Raw genomic sequence first — 24226 nt, forward strand, 5'->3', positions numbered from 1 at the left:
GGGCCGACGGCCTGGAGGGAGGCGGGCAGACCGCGGGGCGGAGGGGAGGGCGCCGCGAACGTCAATCGCTTTCCTTCGCCTTTATGAGGAGCACCACGGACGGGAGCGGCAGGAGCCGTGAATATAAACCGACCGCCGGTCAGCACACGTGCTGTGAAAGCTCCTGGTGGGATTTACGCACTCGCCGCGTTGGGCTCCACCTCCGCGGCGCCCGGAACCTGCATTTGGCGGCGTGGATCCCCCAAAGGGGAGATTTCTTCCCCCCCGGGCATTGATTTATTTACAGTAGGATAACATTTCCGAGCGGGCGCTCCCTCCGACCGTGGGCTATTGCAGGCTGTGCAATGCCTGCGACCGGCGCTGCCGTCCGCCCGCCCTCCCCCAGTGGGGGCGCCGACCCTCGTCCTTCAGCCCCGGAAGTGATCGCCGTGCCGGTGTGTGAGTGGCCGGCAGCCCGGAGCGGAGCCGCGCCGCGCGTTCCCGGCAGCCCGGAGCGGAGCCGCGCCGCGCGTTCCCGGCAGCCCGGAGCGGGGGTGGCAGGTGCAGCCGCGCTCTGATCGCTCCGACCCGCCGCTTGACCGGCGTCCGGCCGCCGGCTCCTTTCCATGAATCCAGACGTGTGATCGGCAGAGGGGAGGGTGGGGGGGAGAGAGGCCGGGCGTCGGCCCCTGGGTCCGGCCCGGACATCACCTCAGAGCCGATCCTTTCCCCCCCCCCTTCCCGAAGCGGCCGGTTCCGCCAGCAGAGCGTCTGTCTCGGAGCCAGTTCACGTCCCCTCCCGAGCCGGGGCCGGCCCGCTGTCTGACTCGAGGGCCGGCTTGTGTAAAGTCCTGTCCCCTCTAGGAGCCTGAGTGCTGTTCTGGGGGGAGGGGGTTGGTGAGAGAGAGGAGGTGGATCCGCTGCGTGGTGGGATCACGTAGCGAAAGGGCGATTTCTTTGTCAGGAGGTTGGGGACAGAGCCGGTCCCAGATCCCCGAAACTGACCCATTTTCCTGCACAACGTTAGAGCCGCCCGGTGGCTGCTCCGAAGTTAGTGTCGGGAGGTGGTGAATGTTGCACAGCGCACTGATCGGTGGAGCATTTAGCCTTCAATTACATGTCCTGGAAACGACGCAGCGCGAAATTTTATTGTAACTTTGTTTTCCGACCTGAATCTAGGTCGTGCACCCAGTCAAGGAGGCCCCGCCGAACGTGATTAGCATTTCTTTTAAACGGCTTCCCCTCTCAATCGCACAGTAATTGTGAGGCACTGGAGTGGATGCAGCCTGTCAAAGCCCTGTTCTGACTGCAGCTCCTTCTGGTGCGATCGAGGGCCTCCTCTTTACCAATTACAAATTGCGCAGTTAGTCACAATCGTTGGAAATACGGCAAGAGTTAACCACAAGATTTAAGTGATTTTTGGATTGCTTATGAAGCTTTTTTTTAGAGAATTCGTTTCCAGTCCAATCCTACCTTTATTTGTCACGTAGGCCCATCGGGAAATATTGGTCTAAAGGTTGTCTACTCCGTGAGAGAGTTGTAATTTAAAAAGAAGTCAAATTGACCAGAGCCTTTTTCGTGAACCTTTCTTTAGATGCAGTTCGTGGTATTAAGTCTGTGTTAATTTTGTTATGTCCTCTTTCTGCTTCTGCGCTCACGATCTGTTCTGCAGCATTCAGGACGAAAACGTAACTAGACCAGAGGTTGTATAATGCATTCCTTATTTCATTTAAACGCGAAGAAGAAATGTTGTTTCATCATATAGTTAAGGATTTGCACACAAGTTTAACACCATCTCATTTTAATTTATTCTAGTGAGACTGGCTCATACTGGCAGACTTTCATCAGATATCTCGAACGTTCAATCGACTGGTAAGTGTTGGAATATTGCCATCTTTAATAGTTTGCCCTCTAACTTAATTAGGTCAACAATTGTTTACAGTTGAAACATATCTAGGCCATTTTAAGTCGAAAGAGCTAAAGTGGAATATTACAACAGCAGATTCATGTCATACATTATATAATTAAAAACATTCCTTTTTCTATCAATCTGCACAATTGTTTGGATCAGTGAGGGTTGTCTCCTGAATGCTGCTAATAAAACGAAACAAGAAGCTTAGCTACAGTGAGATGTAGGAATCAAATAACTGATACCATAAATCCGTCCCCTGTATTATTAAATTTAAGTTCAAGTTTGTTGCCATAGACATACCTACACAGGGTCTAAATGCTATGAAAATTAGGTTTTTGCAACAGCAGCTCAGTACATTAATTAATATTTACATAGTAGTGGGGGGGTCGCAGTTAACTCTGAGTTTTGTAGTAAACCAGTTAATCTTGGCAAATACATATCTTAAGATCCATAATTCTACTGTACTGCTGGGGATCAAGTAAGTGCAGTAGGCAGAATTAGCATGAGTTCCCAGCTCTGCATACTAATCCATTGGGTAGTGTATATATGGACACTGGTTGAGGGGGGGAAAAAAAGGCCTGTTCATTTGAGGTTCATTGAAGACTGTCACTATTCACAGGATGGGATTTCACATTTGAGTGGTTGGCCGAGAGCAGATTTGATCCATTTATCTTCAGGGGAAATGGGATGGGTATCTTGTCCAGGTGAAAATTCATTTCAAAACTTGATTTGTTGGAATCAAAGTGTGATGATTATGAAATCAATCCTATAACATTCATAAACCTCCCAAGCCATTTTGTTGAAATCTTATACACAAAACTTAATATCAACACACAAGGGCATCAACTTGGGCAGGTCACCAAAAGGTTGATTGAAGCAGTGGCTTTAAGACCATCTCTAAGTGGGTCAGAGAGGTGGTGAAGTTTGGAAAGGGAATGCTTAAAAAGTCACCTATGATGTTGTGATTAAAATCAGCATTGTACATGAGGCCAGAATTAGAAGAGCAGAACTGTCCTAGTGTTTTAGAGCTGTAGGAGGTTACAGAGGTAGAAAGAGGAAAGACCTTGAAAGGATTTGAAAACATTGAATGCAGATATTAAATAAGTCCTTGCTGGACTGGAAGTCAAAATAGACCATTGAACATTCGGGTAATGGTTGAATGGGATGGCATAAATTAGGATACAAACAAGTAGGGTGCTTTGTGCTTGTTTACAGGAAGTTGCAAGGGCAGGCATCCAGAAGAGGGAATAATTGAATCAAGATAACAAAGGCTGGGATGAGGGCTTCTGCATCGGATGAGCTGTGGATAGATTTGAGAAAGGAAAAATCAGGGAGGTAGAAGTAGGTGGTCTTCGTAATGGAGAGATTAGCAATTATTGAGTGGAGCTTTAATTTTTGTAAGTTAGAAATATAGGGGAAGCTGTTTGTTTAGCTGATGTCATATTTCAGTTAATTACGAAGGGCAGATATTCATACCACATTTGCAGTAGGTAATTGTTGCCTCCAACAAAATAGCCAACAACCTGACCTACCAGTGCTATCAAGATCCTTGGGGTTGAGTAACCAGGGCAACACCTAGATAATAAGGATTGGGTAGTTTAGATGACCTTTCAAGACATCTCAATTGTATAAAACACCCAAGTCACCAATGTATTATCGTGTTGATCACCTGGCCTGTATAGATATATTTGCAACAGCACTTAAGGCACAAGATCATAGACCAATCCACTCATTTTGGATCTTTGTCACTAGTCTCTATCCACCCTCTTTGCTACTAACATACCACAGCCAAAGTTTGTCATGGAGCTAACTACAAGATTCACTGCAGCAACTCGAGGTTAGATAGCAATTCACTTCTGGGTGAACAAAAACAGCAAGGTCATAGGGATGCCATTATCTCCAAGTTGTACGTCCTTTTGATTTAGATACACATCTCTGCTGTTTTGTTCTTAGATCAAACCCCCTTGAATTGCATATTTAAACAGCATCATGAGAAGTTCAGTACTCAAGAAAAGATCTGCCATTGTCTTCTTTGGACATAAAGGACAATCCCAAGAGTAAATAAAGAGCAAGGTATAATCAAATGTGACGGCATTACAACTATTTACATTCTTCAAGAATTTAGCCAAACTTTCTCCCATAACATGCACAGCTTAGCTTTGTTGGAGCAAGGGCATATTTCACCTCAGAAAGGGCATACCAGGAGTTGTGTGGCCTGCCCAGTGCAGTCCATGCCACCACCTGTAAATGGTCAGACCAGATGTATACTTTGTAACATGTATTCTGATTGCCCCTTGAAGGGCTACCATCCTGGGATTCCTGTATTATGGATTTCAGAGAGTAAGATAATTTACTATGTGTTGGCGGCACCTTGGTCTACTCTGTTCAGAATCAGGTTTATTATCACTGACATATGTCATGAAATTTGTTGTTTTTGTGACAGCAGTACAGTACAAGACATGAAAAAATTATTATAAGTTACAAAAATAAATAGTGCAAAAGAGGAATGCTGAGGTGGTGTTCATGGACCATTCAGAAATCTGATGGTGAAGGGGAAGAAGCCCTTTCTGAAACATTAAGAGTGGGTCTTCAGGCTCCTGTACCTCCTCCCCGATGGTAGTACATCTGTAGAAATTTGCAAGAGTCTTTGACGTACCAAATCTCCTCAAACTCCTAATAAAGTAGAGCCACTGGCATGCCTTCTTCGTGATTGCATCAATGTGTTGGGCCCAAGATAGATCCTCTGAGATGTTAATGCCCAGGGACTTGAAGTTGCTCACCCTTTCCACTGCTGACCCCTCAATGAGGACTGGTGTGTGTTCTCCCGACTTCCCCTTCCTAAAGTCCACATATATATTGTGGACTAAAGATGTATTGACCTCATAAGTGAAGAGTTTGGTCTTAGGACATCCATCACTGTTAACTCTGTGGCATCCAAACACAGTCTAGTTGTGTCTAAATGGAAGCATCTAAGTGGACTGGCAATTGCTTAGACAAATGCTGAGGTCAAGCTCTTCTGGAGACTAATGAAGCAATCCACAAAAAGTCTAGGCCTGCAGAAGAATCAATAGCCTTGGAGAATCCTTTGTGAAATTTAAGAAATGGTTTCCTTCCAGTTAATAATCTGAATCCAAATTTTCCAGCAATTTGCATCAAACACTATTGTATGTTGTAATATGGAAAATATCAGATCTCAATTTGGCATACATGAATTCAATTCCCACCTGTCAAGTAGTATGTATTGCAAAGGAAATGGCAAAATCTAGGCAACATTCCAGCAGATGAGTAATATGGAGCAATTTAACTGCTTGCCCACTTGTTTTAACTAGGAGTGCAAGGTTAAAATCCATCAGCTACATTCCAACTCTTAAAATCCACAGGATATTTGCAAGATGGGAATAGAATTGATTTAACAAAAAAAATAAAGTAAAAGTTTACACACACGTTGCTTTTGCATCACAGAATGAGAGGAGTACACTGCATTGGCCCAGAGGAACAACCTTGTGTTTCTAGGTCACTACATTCTTTTTGAACTTCATTGCTCAGAGATGGAAGCTGTCCATCAAGTGAATGTTGCCAATGTTGTATTACAACAGGAAGGAGCAAGTTATGGCTGGGTCCACATCCCACAGGATAACAAAAGATCTTGGCAGCTGAACCAACTCTGGGCCAAATGCTTTCGTGTAACTATGGACATTGTATGCAATGATATTAAAAAGTGAACAAGATCCATCATTTGCCTATTTCTGAATTCTGACCATTAAACTCTGAAGGCAACACTCCAGGCCATTCAGAAAAAGAGTTTTTATTCAAAAAGCTGAATGTTCACACTCTAATTTCAATGGCAAACATTTCCCCCTTTCTTAAGTTAAGAAGCTGAACACATTTCTGCCCTGTCCACATTCAGAAAGCACTGCTATTTATAGAATTAGCTTTGTCTGCGAATCCTTCAAATTCGTGTATGTGCCCCATATAGAAGGCTGGTGCAGGGACAATAATTTAAAGATTCTCAACCCATCATGCCAGTGAAGTGTTTTAGAAGAGCTCTTTTAAATTGCAGTTGGTGGCCAACAGCAGGTGAGTCCCAGAGTTCCAGGAACCAGATGGACTGGGGGTGGAACTTTAATGTTCAATCACTGTCCCCTGGTCTCCATGGTGTAGGATTTAAGGATAATCTAGGGATTCCTGGCCCTTAGCCTCCTGCTTTCCAATCTGTTGTCAAAGCATCCATACATTGAGACAGGAAAGTTGGCATTCTATCAATATTATATCGGGTGGATGCTTTACTTTTGGGCATGAGATGTCCTTTTGGCAATCTAGGTTCCATCCATATATCTGCACCAATGTAGCTGTGACCAGATAAGGCAGCACGTGGAATGTAACATCAACCCTAATTTATGGAAGTTTGCAAAGAACAAGATTAACTAATTTATCTTGCTTACTGTAGTGTGGAACCAAGATTACAAGGCTTCACAGGATTGTAGTTTTGTTGATCATTCCATGATTGAATGCAATCAGTTTATAAAATTATGCTGCAGAATAATCTGAATTGCTTGTACTGTCTTCTCCATGATTTCCTCCGATTGGAAGAATACTGTTGAACTATTCAATAGTGAAGCATTATTTTCACACATGTTTTTGAGGAAGGCTGAGTTTTAAAATTAACAATTGTGTGTTTTGAATTAAACTTAAATTTAAAAATTAGTCATTATTTATTCTTGTTTGTTTGGAGCACAGATAATTGACTAAAGGCTGACATGTATTCACGGTTTTGTAACAACTTGGTCGTCAGAACAATGCATCTTATTCAAGGTGCTTTGAAGATGCGTGGTAATTGTCTCACATTTTTACTTGATCAATAAGTTAGCTGAAGCAATGTCTGGCTGCCTTCAAACTTGGTGAGAGTTTGAATTTCAATGGCCTTCAGTAAACCGAAAGCTGAATTCAAGGAAATTGTGAAATATTCTACAGTGGGGAGATGAAGGAACCATGAAAAGCAGTAGTACACCATACAAAAACCAAACTGTTTTCTTTGGGTACCGTTAGCTCTTATTCCAATATTTCAAATCTGGGCTCATTACAGGTGACTGTATCATCAAGCTGACCTGAAAACTGATGCAATATTTGGAAATTAAATAGGCCATATTTCAATGGGTTTCACTTCCAGTGCCACATTTAGTGCACAGGGAATCACTTCTGTTTTTTAAAAAAAAGTTGACTATGTTTCAAGATATGTGAATGTTATTCCAAATCGTTATTTTTTAAAATATTACATAGGCATTTTTCTAGGATGTTGAGATTTCTGGTTTCTAATTTATGACTTTACAAATAGATTCAACACAATTGTTTTACTTGGCCAGTCCATATTTCACTTTAAATATCCTCTTTTGTTCTGTGAAGCAAAATCTTTTCAGTACAATATATTAAGAGAACATTGTCAAACCAGCAGGAATATTCATGGTGGACTTGGCAATTACTCGGGATAGTGAATCATTTATGACCTTTCTTTATCGATGCTATATGTATTTATGTGATCGATGTCTAAAAGTTATATCATTCATCTTCAGATCTTTGTTCCTTGAGTCCATGTGGGAAGTTATGCAAGTATTTGTCATCATTAGTCTCTTTTTATACTTTTTTTTTAAACAGAATTTGAAAGAAGATCTGAATGGCCAAGGTGATCAAAATATAGGTAAGCGCAATAGAAATAGTTTATTGATTAAGAGGCTATCATAAAGGTGGAACTGACTAATCTGTAAACTATTGTAGGTAGCTCCTTTCAGTGCACCTGTTCTGTCTTTTGGTGTGCTCACAAGATGCCTGTTAAGAAGAAGAGAAAATCTTCAGGATCAGAAGACGCCAGCATGAAAAAATGTAGAATAAGCAGGTGGGTACCAATTTAGGTTTAAGACTTTTCTTTCTTCTTCTTCACCCTCTACCGCCATGTCCCAAAGCCCAGTATCACCCTAATGTAGATTTAATCACCAACAATTTTTCTGATTTTTAAATTCACTCAGAAGTTTAGATTTTATGGATAGTTGACTGCAGGATTATTTTTAACTGCATCGTAGAAATAGAAGCTCTCCATTTGATGTGTACAAAATAAAGCCTCAAGTTGTTTCCTGACTTTAATACAAATTTTCCTCTTGTGATTAATTTGGTATATTAACAGTTATGTTTTCTCAGATAATGCAGTTTTTTTTTAACAAATATTGTTTCATAATGTATTATTAATTTAAGCAACTCTAACATGAGTGATGGGCATTCATGGGCCAAAAGTGTTACTTTGGTTGTGGAACAGTATTTTTATTCTAGGTTTTCTATGACTGAAACTAAAGAGGCATATTTTGCCTAATGTACATTTAACATGCAAGAAGACATCCTAGATATCAAAACAGATTCATTTATAGCTGCTGCTAAATCTTGGCTTTAATCTTTGAGTCGTCTAAAATTTTTGTTATGAGAATGGGATATTTTAATTGGGATTTTGGGGGAAAAATTGTTCTGAAAGCTGAAAAAAACCTTCATAGAGTTAAACAGCACAGAAATAGGCCCTTCGGCCTAACTGGTCCAAGCCAACCCTATGAGGATAAAGGCGGGGAGGCTGGAGTGGAGCAAAGATGCTGGACTGGATTTATTAGGCCTAATGGCTTGTTTTACTGCATATTCCTTTGTAATATAAGAGTCTGAAGAATGAAATAAAAATGAACCTGTTTCATGGAAAATGGCTCACTGACCGCCTTTTGTCTTTTTAAGTTTCTGTAGAGTACAGACACCATCTAGATTAATAAGTGATGACAGTTTTTCAAGCAAAAAGTGCCTAGCTTGGTTTTATGAATATGCAGGTAAGAATTTTGAAGGTATATTGTTATATTATGGCACATTATGATGCCTAAAATGTAATTATTCATCATTAAAACATGCTTACAAAATATAGTATGAGGAGAGACAAATTAAAATCAGTACCTTTTTTCTGCAGGATCTGAATAGAGGAGAACATGTTTTTAAGTCTATTGGAGCAGGGGGAAATTAGTAAATAGTGCTATTGCAATGCAGCATTTCTGTTAAGTCTGTTGCATGCCAGTTGCATAACAGCAGATCTTGATGAGAAGAGCATGTTCATTCTGCCTGTTAACCTGAGCATTTTTAATATAACAAGTTCTTGCCAGTATTCCTACAAAAAAAATTAACTTCCCTTCCCCTCCCCCCATCGTGCCCTACCCAAGAACAAACCAGAGCAATATCATTGAAGTGCATGAATGGTAAGTGGCTTTTAGTCTAAATAAACATGGTGCTATAGCAGTGCAAAGAAATGTACAAATTGTTAAGCATATTTCCCAAATGTAGAGACTTTGAGATCTTTCTGAATTGCTCTACCCCAGTATTTTGTGATATGGTTATTGAAAGCTTATCATTTGTGACAGGTTTTGGACAAAATCACATTGCACTTTCATAAGAAAATGTCATTGAACATGGCACCACAAATTCTATCTTTACTTAACCCTTCGGTGAGTATTCAAAAGGTATCTAACAACATTCTAGAGAATACATGTTTTTTTGTTTTAAATTAATTTGAGGGAATGTACCCTTTTTTTTCCCTGCTGGTCTATGTATGGGCTGCAATCAAGGATAAGCAGGCAACCTCATGCCAGGTTTCTGCTGGTGGCACTGTAGACAGAATGTTAGGAGATGTGCTGATGCAGTCTATGAATGACTCAAGCACAGTTGGATCCCCCCCTCTCCCTGTTGGAAAATATCAAGCTTCTTTTCAACACCTTCCCATTTCAGTAATGAAGATCAGGAGCTCCAGATGGGTGGGTTGATGGGGTTGGGGGTGGATAGATAGATTGACCAATTCATCTATGGACATATGACATTCCATTAAAGTGCAACTGCTTCTTGTCCCACCTGTATCTAACTTCTGAGCTAACATTACTAATTGGGTGTATTAGGGTACATAGTCCACATATATTGGCAACCACTGTAACGTCGTACCATTAAATTATTTCAGATATTTTAATCTCCTCTTGCAGCATATTCTCTTCTTCAAAGTTTCTCGTCAAAGCTTAAAGCTGTCCCAGGATATGGAAAGGAACGACTTGTCCCATTGTCACTATCAAACACTTCTGCTCAGACATAGGATCAATTAAACAGAAGTTTGTTCTAAATAATTACCTTCACAAATCAACCACTGTTTCAGAGGAGTGAAATCAAAACAGACAGTGCTAGAAACATTTAGTTCGGGCAGCCCCTGGGGAAAGAGAAACAGTTAACGTTTTAAGTCTGAAACCCTTTGTCAGAACTGAGCGTAGGATCTTTCACCTGAAACGTTAACATCTCTTTCCATAAATACTTGAGAGTTTCCAGCATCTTCTGTTTTTATTTCATATTTCCAGCATCTGCAGTTTTCCTTTGATTTTCAGAAGATTGATACTTTTTTTTTCTCCTCCAATTCACAAACACACACATCAACTTTGTCCTTTGGCTTAATTCAGCATTGGACATTTCATTGCGTTTAGGTTATTTCTGACAAATGGCTTCTGATCTTCAGTATCAACATTTAAAAATAGATGTTCTATATGAAATATTTGTTAATATTGTTACCTTTTTCATTTGTTCTTGCAACAAAAAAATTATTTTTCTCATGGGTGGGTTTGTTCAATGGAATTCTTTAGGCTTATTTGCAGAAACTTGAATTTGCCTTTAACAATGCTCCCTTCTTGCTACAATTGCCTTTAGTGTGTTGCATGTCAGCTGCATAACAAAAGATCTAGATTAGAGCATGTTTATTCTGTTACTATTTTACTTAATACAACAATGGAAAGCTGGAATCTATTAGAAATCAGGCAGAGCAGCAAATTTTTGTAGGTTGGTATTCTAAAGCATAATCTGGTGATTGTACTTCTATCATTGTTTAGAATCCTTAATTTCCAGTGAAACTTTGGTTTCAGTCACCTTTTGGAAAACTTTGTTTAGGTTTTTAAAGTACCTATGGAGGTAGCACTTCACCTAGTTAGGCTACGTAAACAAGAAGTAGACTGTTTAAAAGGCTTGGTGATTGTTACTGGCATAGTGGCTTACTCTGTGGTGATGTTGAGCAACTGTCATCAATGTTCAACCAGTTATGAAAGCAATGGAATGAGATCCATGTTAACTATATACTTTTCTGAAGAGTTATTTTGGTCCATTGTTATTTTGGTAGCTTAATTTGATTTTCCATGCAGAAAAATATGATGTGCCTTTGCCCTAAAATAAATCAGTAACTACAGATTTTTCAAAATAATTTTTGTCCTTTTGGAAGTAGAAAACAGCATAGTTCAGTTTGAAATTGGGAAGGCAGAATACAGATCTGTCATAGAGCACATCAGAGTCAGGGGTTGTTGTTTGATAAGTTGTTTCAGAAGAGCATGCAGTAGGTATGCCATACTGGAATTAGCTTGATGTGGGATAAAATGGTTAATTGAAACAGTTAAATACATTGTCTTCCTTGGCTCCAGATAAGAGCTTACTGTGTGATCCAAAATTTGAAAGAGCAGTTTTATAGACTGCTCCTATTCTATAACCCCCTTGGAGGCTGGGGAAAGGAGTATATAGATGATATTTACTTGACTTTCTACGTATTTCTGTGAGAAAAGATAAGAATGGGAGCACGCTACCTTTTGTGTGCCTACTTTATAGCAATTAGAGTATTTTGACTTTTAAGTAGCTAATACATTTGGGTTCAGTAGCCAGTTAGTGCACTGGCATGAAGAGAGCTGGACTAGATATCTGGAGTCAAAAATTCATCAGCTTACTAATTTAAATTCCGTTCACTAAATAAATTGGCAATAGAAAATTAATATCGATAATAGTCACCACAAAACCACTGTGTTGTCCTAAAAATTGACCTGGTTCACTAATGTCCTTTAAGCAAAGGAAATCTGATGCTCTTTCTCAGGCTGGCCTGTATGTGACTCCAACTCCAATGTAATCTGGTTGACTACCCTCTGAAATCGCTTAGTCAGCTACTTAGTTGAGGAGATATTGCAGTTGAGCAATAAATGCTGTCCTAAGGAGCATCATCCACGTTCTGTTCGCAATGAAAATTGGTATATTAATTATTTCTTCATTTATCAGATTCTTTTATATTATTGTATTAAGTGCATGCAATTTTGGCAATATAACTGAAACTCCTTTCCAAATTGGTTTATCTTAAAAGGGAAATTGAGTTAATTACATAGGGCTTTGTGGGATATGGGTTTGGGTGATTAATGACTGAATATAGGCCATGACCGTTTTACTTGTGTATCTTGAGAATTTTAGCTTTGTGTGTGTTTTTATTTTGTTTCAAGTTTTCTAGTGGATTTGTATCCTTTAAACAAATCTTCTGGCAGAACTAAGCAGATCGAGCAACATCTGTGGGGTGAGGGAATTGTTGACGTTTCTGATTGAAACCCTACACTGGGGCTAAGTGGGGAGGGGAGATAGCCAGTATAAAAAGGACAGGGGGGTGGTGAGACAGGCAGTGGAGATGATTGGTGGACCAAGGGCAGGCAAATGATGACATGCATATCAAGCTTGGTAGGGGAGGGGAAGGGCTGAATTTGGGAGACAGGCAGGTGCATGAAAGATGGAGGCAGACAAAAAGGCAGATGGAGCCAGGTGAAGTGAGGGGAGGGTGAAGATGGAGATGTCTTCCTTCTATCATCCACCAGCCTGTCTCCCAACTCCACCCCTCCCCCACCTGACTATCTGCCCATTATCCTTTAACCCCTCCCCTCAGTCCACCAATTAACTCTGGCCCGTGTGTCACCACTCCCCCTCTCTTCTTTCCACTGGCTATTTCCCCTCTCCACTCTAACTGCTGATGCAGAGTGTCAACCCAAAATGTCGACAATTCCTTTCTTCCCCACAGATGCTGCTCAACCTGTTGAGTTGCTCCAGCAGATTGTTGCTCCAGATCCCAGCATCTGCAGTCTCTTGTATCTCATATCCTGTAAAAATGCATTTGCAGCTAACTTTTTAAATATGCCTATGTTTATTCATTTATTTTGTAAATCAACTTGAAAATAGTGTCAGAAGATACTGAGAGTTTGATTTGCTATTCTTGATCCATACAATTCTTTAAAATGTTAACGTGTTTGTATGCCTGCTACTTCTAAACTACTCCATTTGGATCAGTTTAATTTCTCTGGTTCTAACTTGCCTTACTAATTAAAGCACATGATCACAATACAGATCTGACCCTATGCAAATGCAGCAGGACTGCCTATAGTGAACAAAGTGACCTTTTTGGATAGAATACAGGATTTTTTCCCATTATATTTTAAAGGAACAGATGAAGTTGTTGGTCCTGAAGGAATGGAAAAATTTTGTGAAGATATAGGTGTGGAGCCTGAAAATGTAAGTTTTATCTCCTTTTAAAAATAATTATTGAAATAATTGTTGTTGAAATAACAGTAATTGAAATAATTTTTAAGCTATACTGAATGTACCATTAATAGTTTGTAAATGTGCTGCCACTTTTTTTGGATTAACTTCCATTCTTTTAACAAGATATCAGTTTGCTAACCTGGTGCTATTGTATGGTTTAATCATCGTAAACTACGTAAATTGGTAAGAGATATTAAAGATTTGGAACGCGAAAGATTTGCTTTAAAAATAATTACATGAGAAAGATGGAATAGCTAGTTACCAAAAGGAAGTATGTGATCTATAGTTGGCTGCCCTTTTATGCTTTTATAATGAAAATGTATGGTTGCATTAAAATTAATGTTGTTCCACTGGATTTTAATCACAGGAGTGCAGACCTAGGATTCATCCAAATTATTCATTCATAAATTTTGTCACACATGTTGTCCCTGTAATGACCAAAAGAAATAACTTCCCGAATGTGCATTTCATGGGAATATCTCGTACCAGTTGTTGTACTTTGCAATTCCAGGAAGACATTCTTTCACAGGAATGTTTTTTTCCAGATATCAGGACAAACTGATTTGTGCAAATGATTTTGAATTCTGTTAGGGAGATCCTATCTCAGGATTTTTAAAATTGCAAAGAATAATACTTGTAAAATAAGCCCATTGTTCTTAAAATTTAGGAAATGATGAGCATTGGGCCTAAAGACTTTGAATCAATCCCAAAAAATCATTAAAACGAGTATATCTGTTATACCCTGATAACTCTAATGAGTTAAGTGGCCTTTTTTTTTGCAACAAGTTAAATTTAGGGCATCTTCTTTTGCCAAGTGATATTTCTACCCTAAATTCAGGAATTCCTCACTTAAACCTCTCCACCATGTTCCTCTTTAAGAAAGTTCTTAAAATCTAACCACTGCGTGGTCATATGTCAGAATGTCTTCTCGAGCAACTCCTGGAGGATGCCCTCTGTATCAAATTCTTAGCAATGTATTTAAAGTTGGTGAAGAAGCTTATAGGAACTAATGACAGAGATGCTCAACAGTGCACAGTGTCAGCACACACAAGTTTTACAATGTATGCAATCATGAATAGCTTTAGCAACTTAAGGCAACTCCATGAGTTTATTTCAGAAACAAGCATTATGTACAGGCTGTTTTTCAGAAGAAATCTCCCATAAAAAATGTCATGAACTGCCTTTATTTAGCGATAAATGCTGTATTATAACTTCAGTGAACTAAATTGTTGCAATCATACTTTTAAACATGATCAGATGTTGCCAACCCAGTGCCATTGTGTGCCAGGAGGATAAGCTTCTCCCATGTTTTTACAGCCTTAGTTTGGTTTAAATGTGCCAGTCTAAAACTTTTAGTCCGCAACATCCTTTTTAGCCCTCTTGTCAATCAGGAATCCGAGATTACAATTTTCAGTATTTTTGTGGACTGAATTTTCTTTCTAATATAGATTAGAGTCTGGAATCAAAACAAAATGACCAAATTGCTTGAAAAGTTCATTTAGTTGATTATTACTGGCAATTCCCACCAGAGATACAGTTCTGTAGATTGAGATATTCAGGTTATCATCTTTGATGGAAAAGATGTGTTATAGAGGGGGTCTTTAAATGGAGAATTATGAGGAAGAAACATATACATTGCAGCAATCTAAATATTTCCTTTTATTTCCATCCCCACAGCATTGACCTTTCTTGCTTCCATTCTTTCTTGCCTCAGTTTTCTCAATACGTTCCTTAAAATAGTTTCTCCATCTTTAAATTAAAAGCTTTCATTCATGAATTTACAATATCCCAAAGTGCCTTGTAGCCAGAAACATTTTCTTGAAGTATGATCAGTGTTGTAATGCAGAGAAATGTACCAGTTAATCTGCATATGGCAAAGTCCCACAAACCCAAAAGGACCAAATTTGTCTTTTAGTGATGTTAATTAAAGGATGTAGCTAGTTGGCATACAGCTCTAAAGTGGCACAGAGGATCTCTAATCCATTTGCCAAGATGCAGAAGAGAAATGAAAGCTGTTTATTAATCGCTGCCATTAGTTGGCATCTCAGCAGATAGACAGGCCACAAAAAAAAAGCAAGGGCGAAGAGTTAAAGAAAAAAATTAGAATTAACAAAATATTCTTTCTACCTGCTCTCCTCATATTATAAACTTGGGAAAATTACACAAAGTCTTAGGTGGTTTAAGAGGGCTTTGCACAAGACTTTAAATGTGCCAATTTTGTATTATACACAAAGAGATATTTAATATTATTGGGTGATTATGTATATACTCATAAAAGTCAGCATATTATTGGGGGAGGCTATGTTGGTGCTTGTCCTTGCTTATGCATGCTCCTAACCCTGACCATTGTGTGTGCTGGATTATGCCGATGATGCTGTTGTTGGGAATATTCATGGAAAGGGGTATTGCCATTGTTAAGGAAGGTTCTCCTTTTGGTTGCTGCACTATGAACAAAAGCACCATTTATTTAGGGAGGAGTACAAGAGAAATTCTCAAATTGTTTCTATGAATAGGAGCATTGTCAGTCTATAAAGTAAATGCCCTAACGTGTAATTTGGATTTGCAAGTTTAATAGAGCTCTGGTAAACTAAGAAATTTGATTTTATTTATTCTCTGATAGCAGCCCTATACTTGTTGATGCTCCCTAACTCCTGTCTGCTTGTTTGTAAACATGGTGCAGAAAACAACTTCTAAGTTGACAGGTTCAAGACTTAGGATTGCAAGGTGAGGAGGAAATTGATGCAAACAAATTCTGTACATTCTGACACTTAATTAGCTCTATTTAGAAATTCTTAAATTTAGGGGGTTTTGTAAGAGAATCGAGTGGTCAAAGAAACAGTCATTAACTAAATACGAGGTTGGCTGTAAGGGGAGGGAGGAAAATTTGTATTGCTTTAATAGTTAAAGCTTAATTCAAATTGAAAATCTTTGAGACATTGTTTGGATATGAGACTCAATAGCTGTTTGAATCTTGGGACTGAAAAAGACTAAGTATGATTTTGAGCAAATTATCTTATCATGCACAGATTCAGAGTCATAATTTCCTGCTCTTTAAATAAGGAAACCATTGTAGGTTTGTGTTTCTTTTTTGCCAGCAATTTGAACAATGGGCTATTAAAGTGTTAGCATTTGTGTCTTTACATAATGTGACAATATTATCAGTATGTAGTTGTGTATGGTTAAAATAAAACCTGTTTTGTGTGAATGGCCCTCTGAAGTCATTTGGATTAATTTTCTAGCTCTGCCTCAAAAGGTTATGGTCTCAAGTGATTTGAGATCTGATGATACTTCTTGAAAACTTAGATCAGCGCGATGCATTCTTAAAATTTAAAAAAACAAATATTCTGAGAGCCAGGCATATTTGCCACTGAATTTATAGAATCATGAAATTATAAAATTGTTGAATGATCCCCTTGGTCTTAATATCAACACTCTTTTCCCCATTGCCCTGCAAATTATTTTCTCTCCAATCACTTCTTAAAGCCCAGATTGACTGTCTTTCCGCCACCCTCACTATAAATGAGTTCCATTTCATAACTACTTGCTGTATATAAAGTTTATTTTTTATTCTTTACATACTTTGCCCAGAACATCACACCTGTGCCCTCTAGTGTTTGGACCACTCACTAATAGGTGCAGTAACCATATGTTTATCCTATCCAAATTGGTTGTGATAATGTACACCTCTGTTTTAAAAAAAATCTTCTCTCAATCTTCCTTGCTCTAAAGAGAACAACCCTACCTTCTCCAGTCCAACCTCATCCATGGAACCATCTGAGGACATCTTTTCTCAAACTTTTTGACTATTTTTACATCCTTCCTAAAGTAGGGTGAACAGTACTGGATGCAATGCTCCTAGTCTGGCCCAAGCAACACCTTGTATTAGTCTAGCAAATTTATACAGGTTTGCCTGACTAAAATCAAACATCTCGCCCTAACAGAGTTCTAGTAGACACGGGTCCAAAGGGAAGGAGATGGCATTTACAGTAAAACTCCAATAATTCAGCACAATCAGGACTTTGGCTTCGTACTAACAGATTTTCTGGACTATTGGATGGAACTCCTATTAATACAATACACTTTTATTTCATTTCTTTAGGTATTACATTGTAGTGAAACAGGTGAGGTTAGACGGAATGCAGGAAGTGGGGCTTGGTGGGCCAGGTACCAAGCCCAGGATTTTCGAACACTAACAAAACTGCTTTATCATAGAAATGGACCGAGTATCCACTGGACAACACCCAAGATATAATGCATAAATGGTGCTTCTACTTGCACTGGAAGTGGCCAAATGGAAGCAAAATCCCTGCCTGCCTTAACTCCTTTCTACCCTATAGAAATTCCCAACAATAGCATCGATACCAGGCCCCAGAACAACAATTCCAGACAAGGCCCTCTTGATCTAATCGAAGAGCTAATGTAATTGTCCAAATTTGGGAATATGGGAAGAGAGAGTAGAGGGAATCCTGTGTCAGTCTTGGTTTTTCTTTAAATCTGCCCACAATTTTCCAATGCCTGTCTCTACAGAGGTGCTGCAGACAATTCCAGTATCCATCAACATTGAATAGTGTATAAACTGTCTCCCAACCTCTGCATGTGGCATTCTAGAAACTCTCAGATAAGGTGTATGCTGACTGGCTCTACAATGTTTTGACATTTGCTGGCACCACTTGCTGGGCTACTGATTTACAACTTGTGGGTTCACTTCAAGTCATTATTTGGATATCAGGAACAAACTACATAAATCAATAGTCAGCAGACCTCTTTAAAACTGCAAAACTCAAGGGTCAAAAATGGTCTTAGTACTTCAACGTTGACAATGCTGTGGCTGTAAGCTGGTCGTAATTGTAAGATGTGGGCGCCTGTTTTAGACGGGTTGTAAAACTACATAAAAGGATATTTACATATAGTTAGCCTGCTGTGTTCAAAGGTGTGGCATCCACATGAAAGAAAGACGAATCAACCAAAATGATCTCCTGTCTCCTCTGCCGGGTTGGAGCCTGTGGGTCAAGAAAGACTGACCTCGTGGGCTGTGGTGGCCCAAAGGCCACATGTTGTAGACCAATGATTTAGATGTGCTGAAAATGCACCTAATAATCTTTTTTTGTCTGCAGATTATCATGTTAGTATTAGCATGGAAGCTGGAGGCTCAAAACATGGGTTTTTTCACTAAAGAAGAGTGGTTAAAAGGAATGACATCATTACAGTAAGAAATCTCAGCGATTATGCCTGTTCTACAATAAAATTGTAAAATTAAAGCATGACAGTCCATTCCTTTCTGTTTAATTGCTAAGCAACCACATGCTACAACTCGTGCTTATTCCCAATAAACTTGTATGTGACAAGTATGAAAGCTTCCAGTTTGTTGTTTTGGATTTTTGCTCAGGAAAATCTAATTTTTAATGTTACATTTGTTTTAACCTAGATGTGACTGCACAGAAAGGCTACAGAGCAAGTTTGATTATTTGCGCTCACAACTCAATGACCTATCAGCTTTCAAACAAATTTACAGATATGCCTTTGATTTTGCTAGAGTAAGACAAAAAATTTATTCCTATTGCATTGATTTTGAATTGTTTCTTCATTTCTTTTGACAAAAGATATCATGAACCCCACTATGTGCCCTCTTTTAGGATAAAGACCAGCGTAGCCTTGATATTGATACTGCTAAGTCTATGTTAGCTCTGCTCCTAGGGAGAACATGGGCTCTGTTCTCTGCCTTCTACCAATTTTTGGAGGTACTTTGTTAATTCTTTAAAAATAATTCTAGAAAATTATTGCAAAAGATTACAACTGCAAACACAAATTTAAAGAAATGCAATAACTGGGGATTTTTTCAAAGTATGTTTCTCATAATGCATGTATTCTCTTTGCAGCAATCAAAATACAGAGTTATGAATAAAGATCAATGGTTCAATGTATTGGAATTCAGCAGAACTGTACTTGCAGACCTTAGCAACTATGATGAAGATGGTGCATGTAAGTTTCTTTCCCATATCTAGGAGTATGCATTTATTCCAATATAGTTACAAAATAAATTTATAATTTCAAGTTATTTCTGTTTTCAGGGCCTGTGCTGCTTGATGAATTTGTTGAGTGGCAGAAAGCAAGGCAGTCATCATAACAAGTTGGAGGGAAAGAGAAGTATGGGAGAGCAATAATGCTTTGCTATCCAACCAAACTACATCTTTAATTATGAAATGGAAAGTATTTGTCAAAAGCCATCTTTTATGCTAGCTACAGACTTTTCAGTGTTACAAGAGGGGAGACGGTTTTCAGTTGCATCTATATTAAGCATTTTATTATGTATTCATCAACTATGGCACCTGATGTTAGGATTTTGTCCAGTCTTGAGTCTTAATGCTTTTGGCAATATCTGTTTATAACTTCATAAGTACTTTGATGAAGCACATTAAAAATTATAGGTTTTCATTAGAAACAGAAATGATTTTCATGTGTGACTGAGAGATGAAAGGCCTTGAAATGTATGGATGCGTTTTTCAATTGTTGGAAAGTGTATGCTATTGTATCAGAAATTTGCCATTCTGGTACCATACCAAAAACTTACTGAACCTCATCATATGTTATTGTAACTATATAGCACCTTTTCTGTGATATACTATATCAATAGGTACTGGTGCTGTTCTAGGACTGTGAGCTCAGGGTTAATGGTAATGACAGTAGCACCACTGCGATGCCATGTAACAGAGGATTACATGTGATACCAATGTATATTTAAATTTGTTCATTTACATTGTTAAGGTATCCACAGATTTGCCTGTTTTCAAAAGCTTTATTTTATGCCCATTAAGAACAAAATGGAATATAGTCATCTGAATTGGAGTGGGGGAAAAGGTATATAATCAGAACTGCATATAATTCAATATTTGATGAGTAAGCATGTGGTTTTGACTACAGTTTTTAGTAACAGCAGATAAGTTGCCACAGCTCTTTGGCCCATTGTACTAAGTACACTATGAGATTATACAGTATCAAATATTTCACTCTCTGGGTAGAAAGCTGTAAATTAGCTTGAACTAAGTACTCTTACGCTATTGTTGAGTGAAAGCTTTTATACAAAGGTGATACTGTGGACCTTGAATTTCAGAGAACATTCTTGTGCTTATTAGCATCTAAAATACAAACTGAAATTTTGACAGTGGATCTTTTGTGTATAGAAAGTATGATCTAAATACTTCAAATTGAAACACTGAAGTACAAGTGTAGTGAATTGTTCATTTTTTTTTTTCCCTCAGTACTTCAGATTTGAGCAGGTTCTTACCAAATCCTAAAATTATTTTCTGCAGAAGGTATTGGGGCAATTTAATTATTGGAACAGTATGATAATTTCAGAAACACTAAAAGCTACTGATTTACTGTTCACTCAAAAGCCCACAAAGTTAAATGTAGAGTGGTGTTTTGGGATGCACTTTACACAGTTCTGTACATTCTAGTGCCAGCTAATGAAGTAGTGTATTTTTGATTTTTTTTTCACAAGTTCACATTTTAAAATTGTCTTACAAGGTCTTACAGATTTTTAACTATGGCTTAACAGTGCAAAGGGCCCAAAACTCTAGATTGCTCAACTTTGAGTACCAGTTGTTTAATACAGTAACCAATAAATTGCTAAATTCCTGTACTGCCTTCATCCACCCACTTACACAAGATAAGCCATTATGCACCCCATTCCCAGAGCATGAATTCAACTTGTGATCTATTCCAACACACACCAACATCATCATACCCGTTCTCTCTCAGTAAAAGTTATTTATGTGAATGCAGCTTGTTAGTACAGAATTGGTTACTTGAAAAGTTTGCTTTTTAAACTGCTAAATGATTTATTATGACAGTTTATCTGAAATAACATGCTCCTGCTCTGGGGCTAGTTCTTCCCAGTTGTAAAGTAACTAATTCAATGAAATTTAGCCTCTATAGTACAGTGGATCTTTAAGCAAGCATAATAGTTTTTTTTAAGAAAATAAAGAAATCTTACAGCCAGTAGGGTAATTATTCAATGGTCTAAAAAATTCTGATATCAGAACTTCAGTAAATGTTATGTGGCTGTTTTCGTAAAAGTACAAGGGATGGTTTAAAATATATTTTATTTTTAAAAGTTGATTTTTGTGATGTTGCCATATTTCCACCCTCTGAGGATGTTATATTTCACCAGGGAACGAGTGCGTCGATGTCAGCTCTAGAAGTATCAACAAGCTTCCCATTTAGACTAACTGCCAGGCTAGGAAAATGGCAGTCTTTCTGGTATAGTTGCAGTATTGAGTTTTTCAGGCTCCTGTGCCATCAATATGATGCACAAAGTCAGAGAATTCTTGAGATTCCTTGCAGATCCTGTCATTTATGTCACTGAAAAGCTTTCTAGCAAGTGGACAAGAGCTATTAGATTTTAGTCTAGATGATGCACAGTAATGCAAAAATTACACTGTCAGCATTCATCTTTCAACTTTTTTTCTTTATTCCTTGAAAATCACCTAAGTAAAGTGACTGATCAATTTCAGTTTGTGGCAGACCCTCAAGTACAATTTTATGCTTTGTACTTAACATTCAAAAGTTCAAACTTTAAATCTTATAATAGAGAGCATCATTTCTCATTTTCTCATTGTTTTTTTTTAATCTGGTGTGAAACCCATCTTTATCTGTGAAAGTGTTTAAGGAAAAAAATGTGAAATAATTAATTTGGAAATACTCAATTCAATTTTGTTTGTAGCTATCTCCATTAGTTTCAGATATGAGCATGGTAGGAACACATGTACATTATTCCTTTTATATTTTCCATAACTTGTATTCAGTTGTCTTAAAAGAGAAAACCCAAGTCACATAATGAGTTCTGGTTTCCACATAATTGACTGTACTTGAGAAAAGTTAATCATAAAGTGTGAAATGCTTAAGGATTTCCAAGGAATTTGCAGTCAGCTTTTTTTGTTTTCCTTTCTTTCATAATTTGGAGGTGCCCAGAACAGATTTCCTAAATCATAGAAACAAGAGGTTTAGCTTAAAGCCAGAATTTCAAAAGTGTATCTAATTTGTGCTCAAAGACACAAAATAGTAAAACATGCCATGGGTTTAGAGAGAAGGGTATTTCTTCCATTTTGTCTATGAAATAATACCCTAATCTTTGAGAAACTCCCTAATGCAATATTTAGAAAGAATATGAATAGAAATAGATTGAAGAAACTTACTGGTTGTGTAAGTTAAATGTACTTAATAGCATTTCTTTTAAAGGGGAATACTGTAGGTGAAACCTATAGTTGTTCAGTGTACTTTCAATAATTTTAAAATATGCTGCTGAATATATAATTGCAACTTTTTTCTTTTGTCATTTTCCAACAAGTGTATTTTAATCCCTTGGTTCTCTCTCTATCTGAGGCAAAAGAATATTGTAGAGTGTAACAAGGGGATTATCATGCATGTAAGTTGTGCTAAGAGAATAGAGAATCCAGTATTGTTAACAATTCAGTCCAGTTTATGACTTAAAAAAAATACTATTTCAATTTATTACAACTTTGCATTGTTGGGATGATCCTACAAAAGGAGCACAACTTTCTTCCTGATTTCACTGTTCCTACTCAGTGGTATCCACTCACTGTTTCCTTTGGATTGGAATTATGTTTATATATTTTTGCATTGCCTAATTGCAAACCTATTTAAATTGAATGATAAACTTTATAAAGAGGTTCATAATGAAATATAAAATGACTTTGCATGTTTTCATATTTAAAGATATTGGTGAAAAAAGAAAACCTATTGCAATGCAACTTAAAACAGGATTACTGACACGCCAAGGATTGTGAACTCTGGCATTTTAGTTGTATAATAAAAAAAAAGGAACAGTGTTTATTTAAGTGTCTTAATTCCTGAATGGTGATATTGAAAATCCATTCACCCTACTGTTTACATAACCATAAACAACCAGAGTCTAAATATTTTGCACACTCAAGGGAGAACAAGGTTGTGAATAATGGGGCATAGAGATGTGTCTCTTTATTGTCAGTGTTTTGAACAATAGTTGCGTGTGATCTTTTGTTTTTCATTACACTCTTAAACGAAAATCAGATACTAACCTGACACCATTTTGATAATATTGAAAACTAAACATCAATTCAAGCATAAGATCATGTTTCCACAGATCTTGTGTTCAATATGGATGTGTCTCTTTATTTTCTTAACCAGAATACTTGCAGCTTTGATTGGATAGTATTACATGTTATTTTCGACAACTTAACATCTAATGGTTTAGAATACCATGTTCTTGGTTTCTTTCAGTCATCATTCTTAATCACAAAATCAAAAGAAAAAGCAATGGTTTTTAGCCAGCCTGTGGTTTCGGATAAGAGTCCAAGATAGACTAGTCCTGCGTTGACTGTTTCTTTCCCCACCCCCTACCCCTATTAATCTCCTTCCCTCAGCCTCTTTGGAAGACAAATATTAATGGAGTTATAAAGGCTTCCTCTGACTTTTCAATTTGTAACCATCTATCTTCTTTTAAAAGTGCCAATTAATCATAAACCCACCATATTGGATTTTATTTCACAAGTGTATTTGCCTATGGGTGAGGATAAAATGCACAATGATATGGCAAAGAAGGTCAAACCATTTGCACCTGCTCTTTGAAAGAGCAATCCAAGTAGTCCCATTCCCAACCTCTTTCCCCATAGCTTTTTAATCTTTAATCATTTTTCATTAAGTATTTATTCAGTGCACTTCTAAAAGTGCTGTTGAAAACTCTTCCACCACCCTTTCAGACTTTGTGAGCCACACCATAACAATATGCTGTATGAAGAAAATGTTGTTCTTTTATTGCCTCTGATTCTTTGCCAATTACTTAAAATCTGTGCCTGGATTCCACTGGAAACAGTTTCTCTGTACTTACACCATAAAAACCCTTAAATACAAGTCATTTTGAACACT

General features: G+C 38.0%; 1 protein-coding gene across 7 annotated transcripts; it reads left to right on the top strand.

The window, feature by feature from the left end:
• The first annotated feature begins 3 nt into the window (after nucleotides 1–3).
• Nucleotides 4–23170, top strand: dcun1d5 (DCN1, defective in cullin neddylation 1, domain containing 5 (S. cerevisiae)). 7 transcript variants are annotated; one of them, XM_052026814.1, is made up of 12 exons: nucleotides 512–540; nucleotides 1652–1682; nucleotides 1795–1851; nucleotides 7541–7583; nucleotides 7661–7778; nucleotides 8648–8736; nucleotides 13203–13273; nucleotides 18418–18509; nucleotides 18729–18837; nucleotides 18937–19041; nucleotides 19180–19282; nucleotides 19372–23169. In XM_052026814.1, exons 5-12 carry the CDS (start codon nucleotides 7708–7710, stop codon nucleotides 19425–19427), a joined length of 696 nt encoding a protein of 231 aa, XP_051882774.1. In that variant the 5' UTR covers nucleotides 512–540; nucleotides 1652–1682; nucleotides 1795–1851; nucleotides 7541–7583; nucleotides 7661–7707; the 3' UTR covers nucleotides 19428–23169. The 7 variants fall into 7 exon arrangements, with proteins under 7 accessions (XP_051882773.1, XP_051882775.1, XP_051882776.1 ...); XM_052026813.1 differs by lacking the exons at nucleotides 512–540; nucleotides 1652–1682 and adding an exon at nucleotides 4–138; XM_052026815.1 differs by lacking the exons at nucleotides 512–540; nucleotides 1652–1682 and adding an exon at nucleotides 27–166.
• The last annotated feature ends 1056 nt before the right edge of the window (nucleotides 23171–24226 follow it).

Source organism: Pristis pectinata, chromosome 11 (assembly GCF_009764475.1).
Source record: "Pristis pectinata isolate sPriPec2 chromosome 11, sPriPec2.1.pri, whole genome shotgun sequence".
NCBI classification, from domain to species: domain Eukaryota; kingdom Metazoa; phylum Chordata; class Chondrichthyes; order Rhinopristiformes; family Pristidae; genus Pristis; species Pristis pectinata.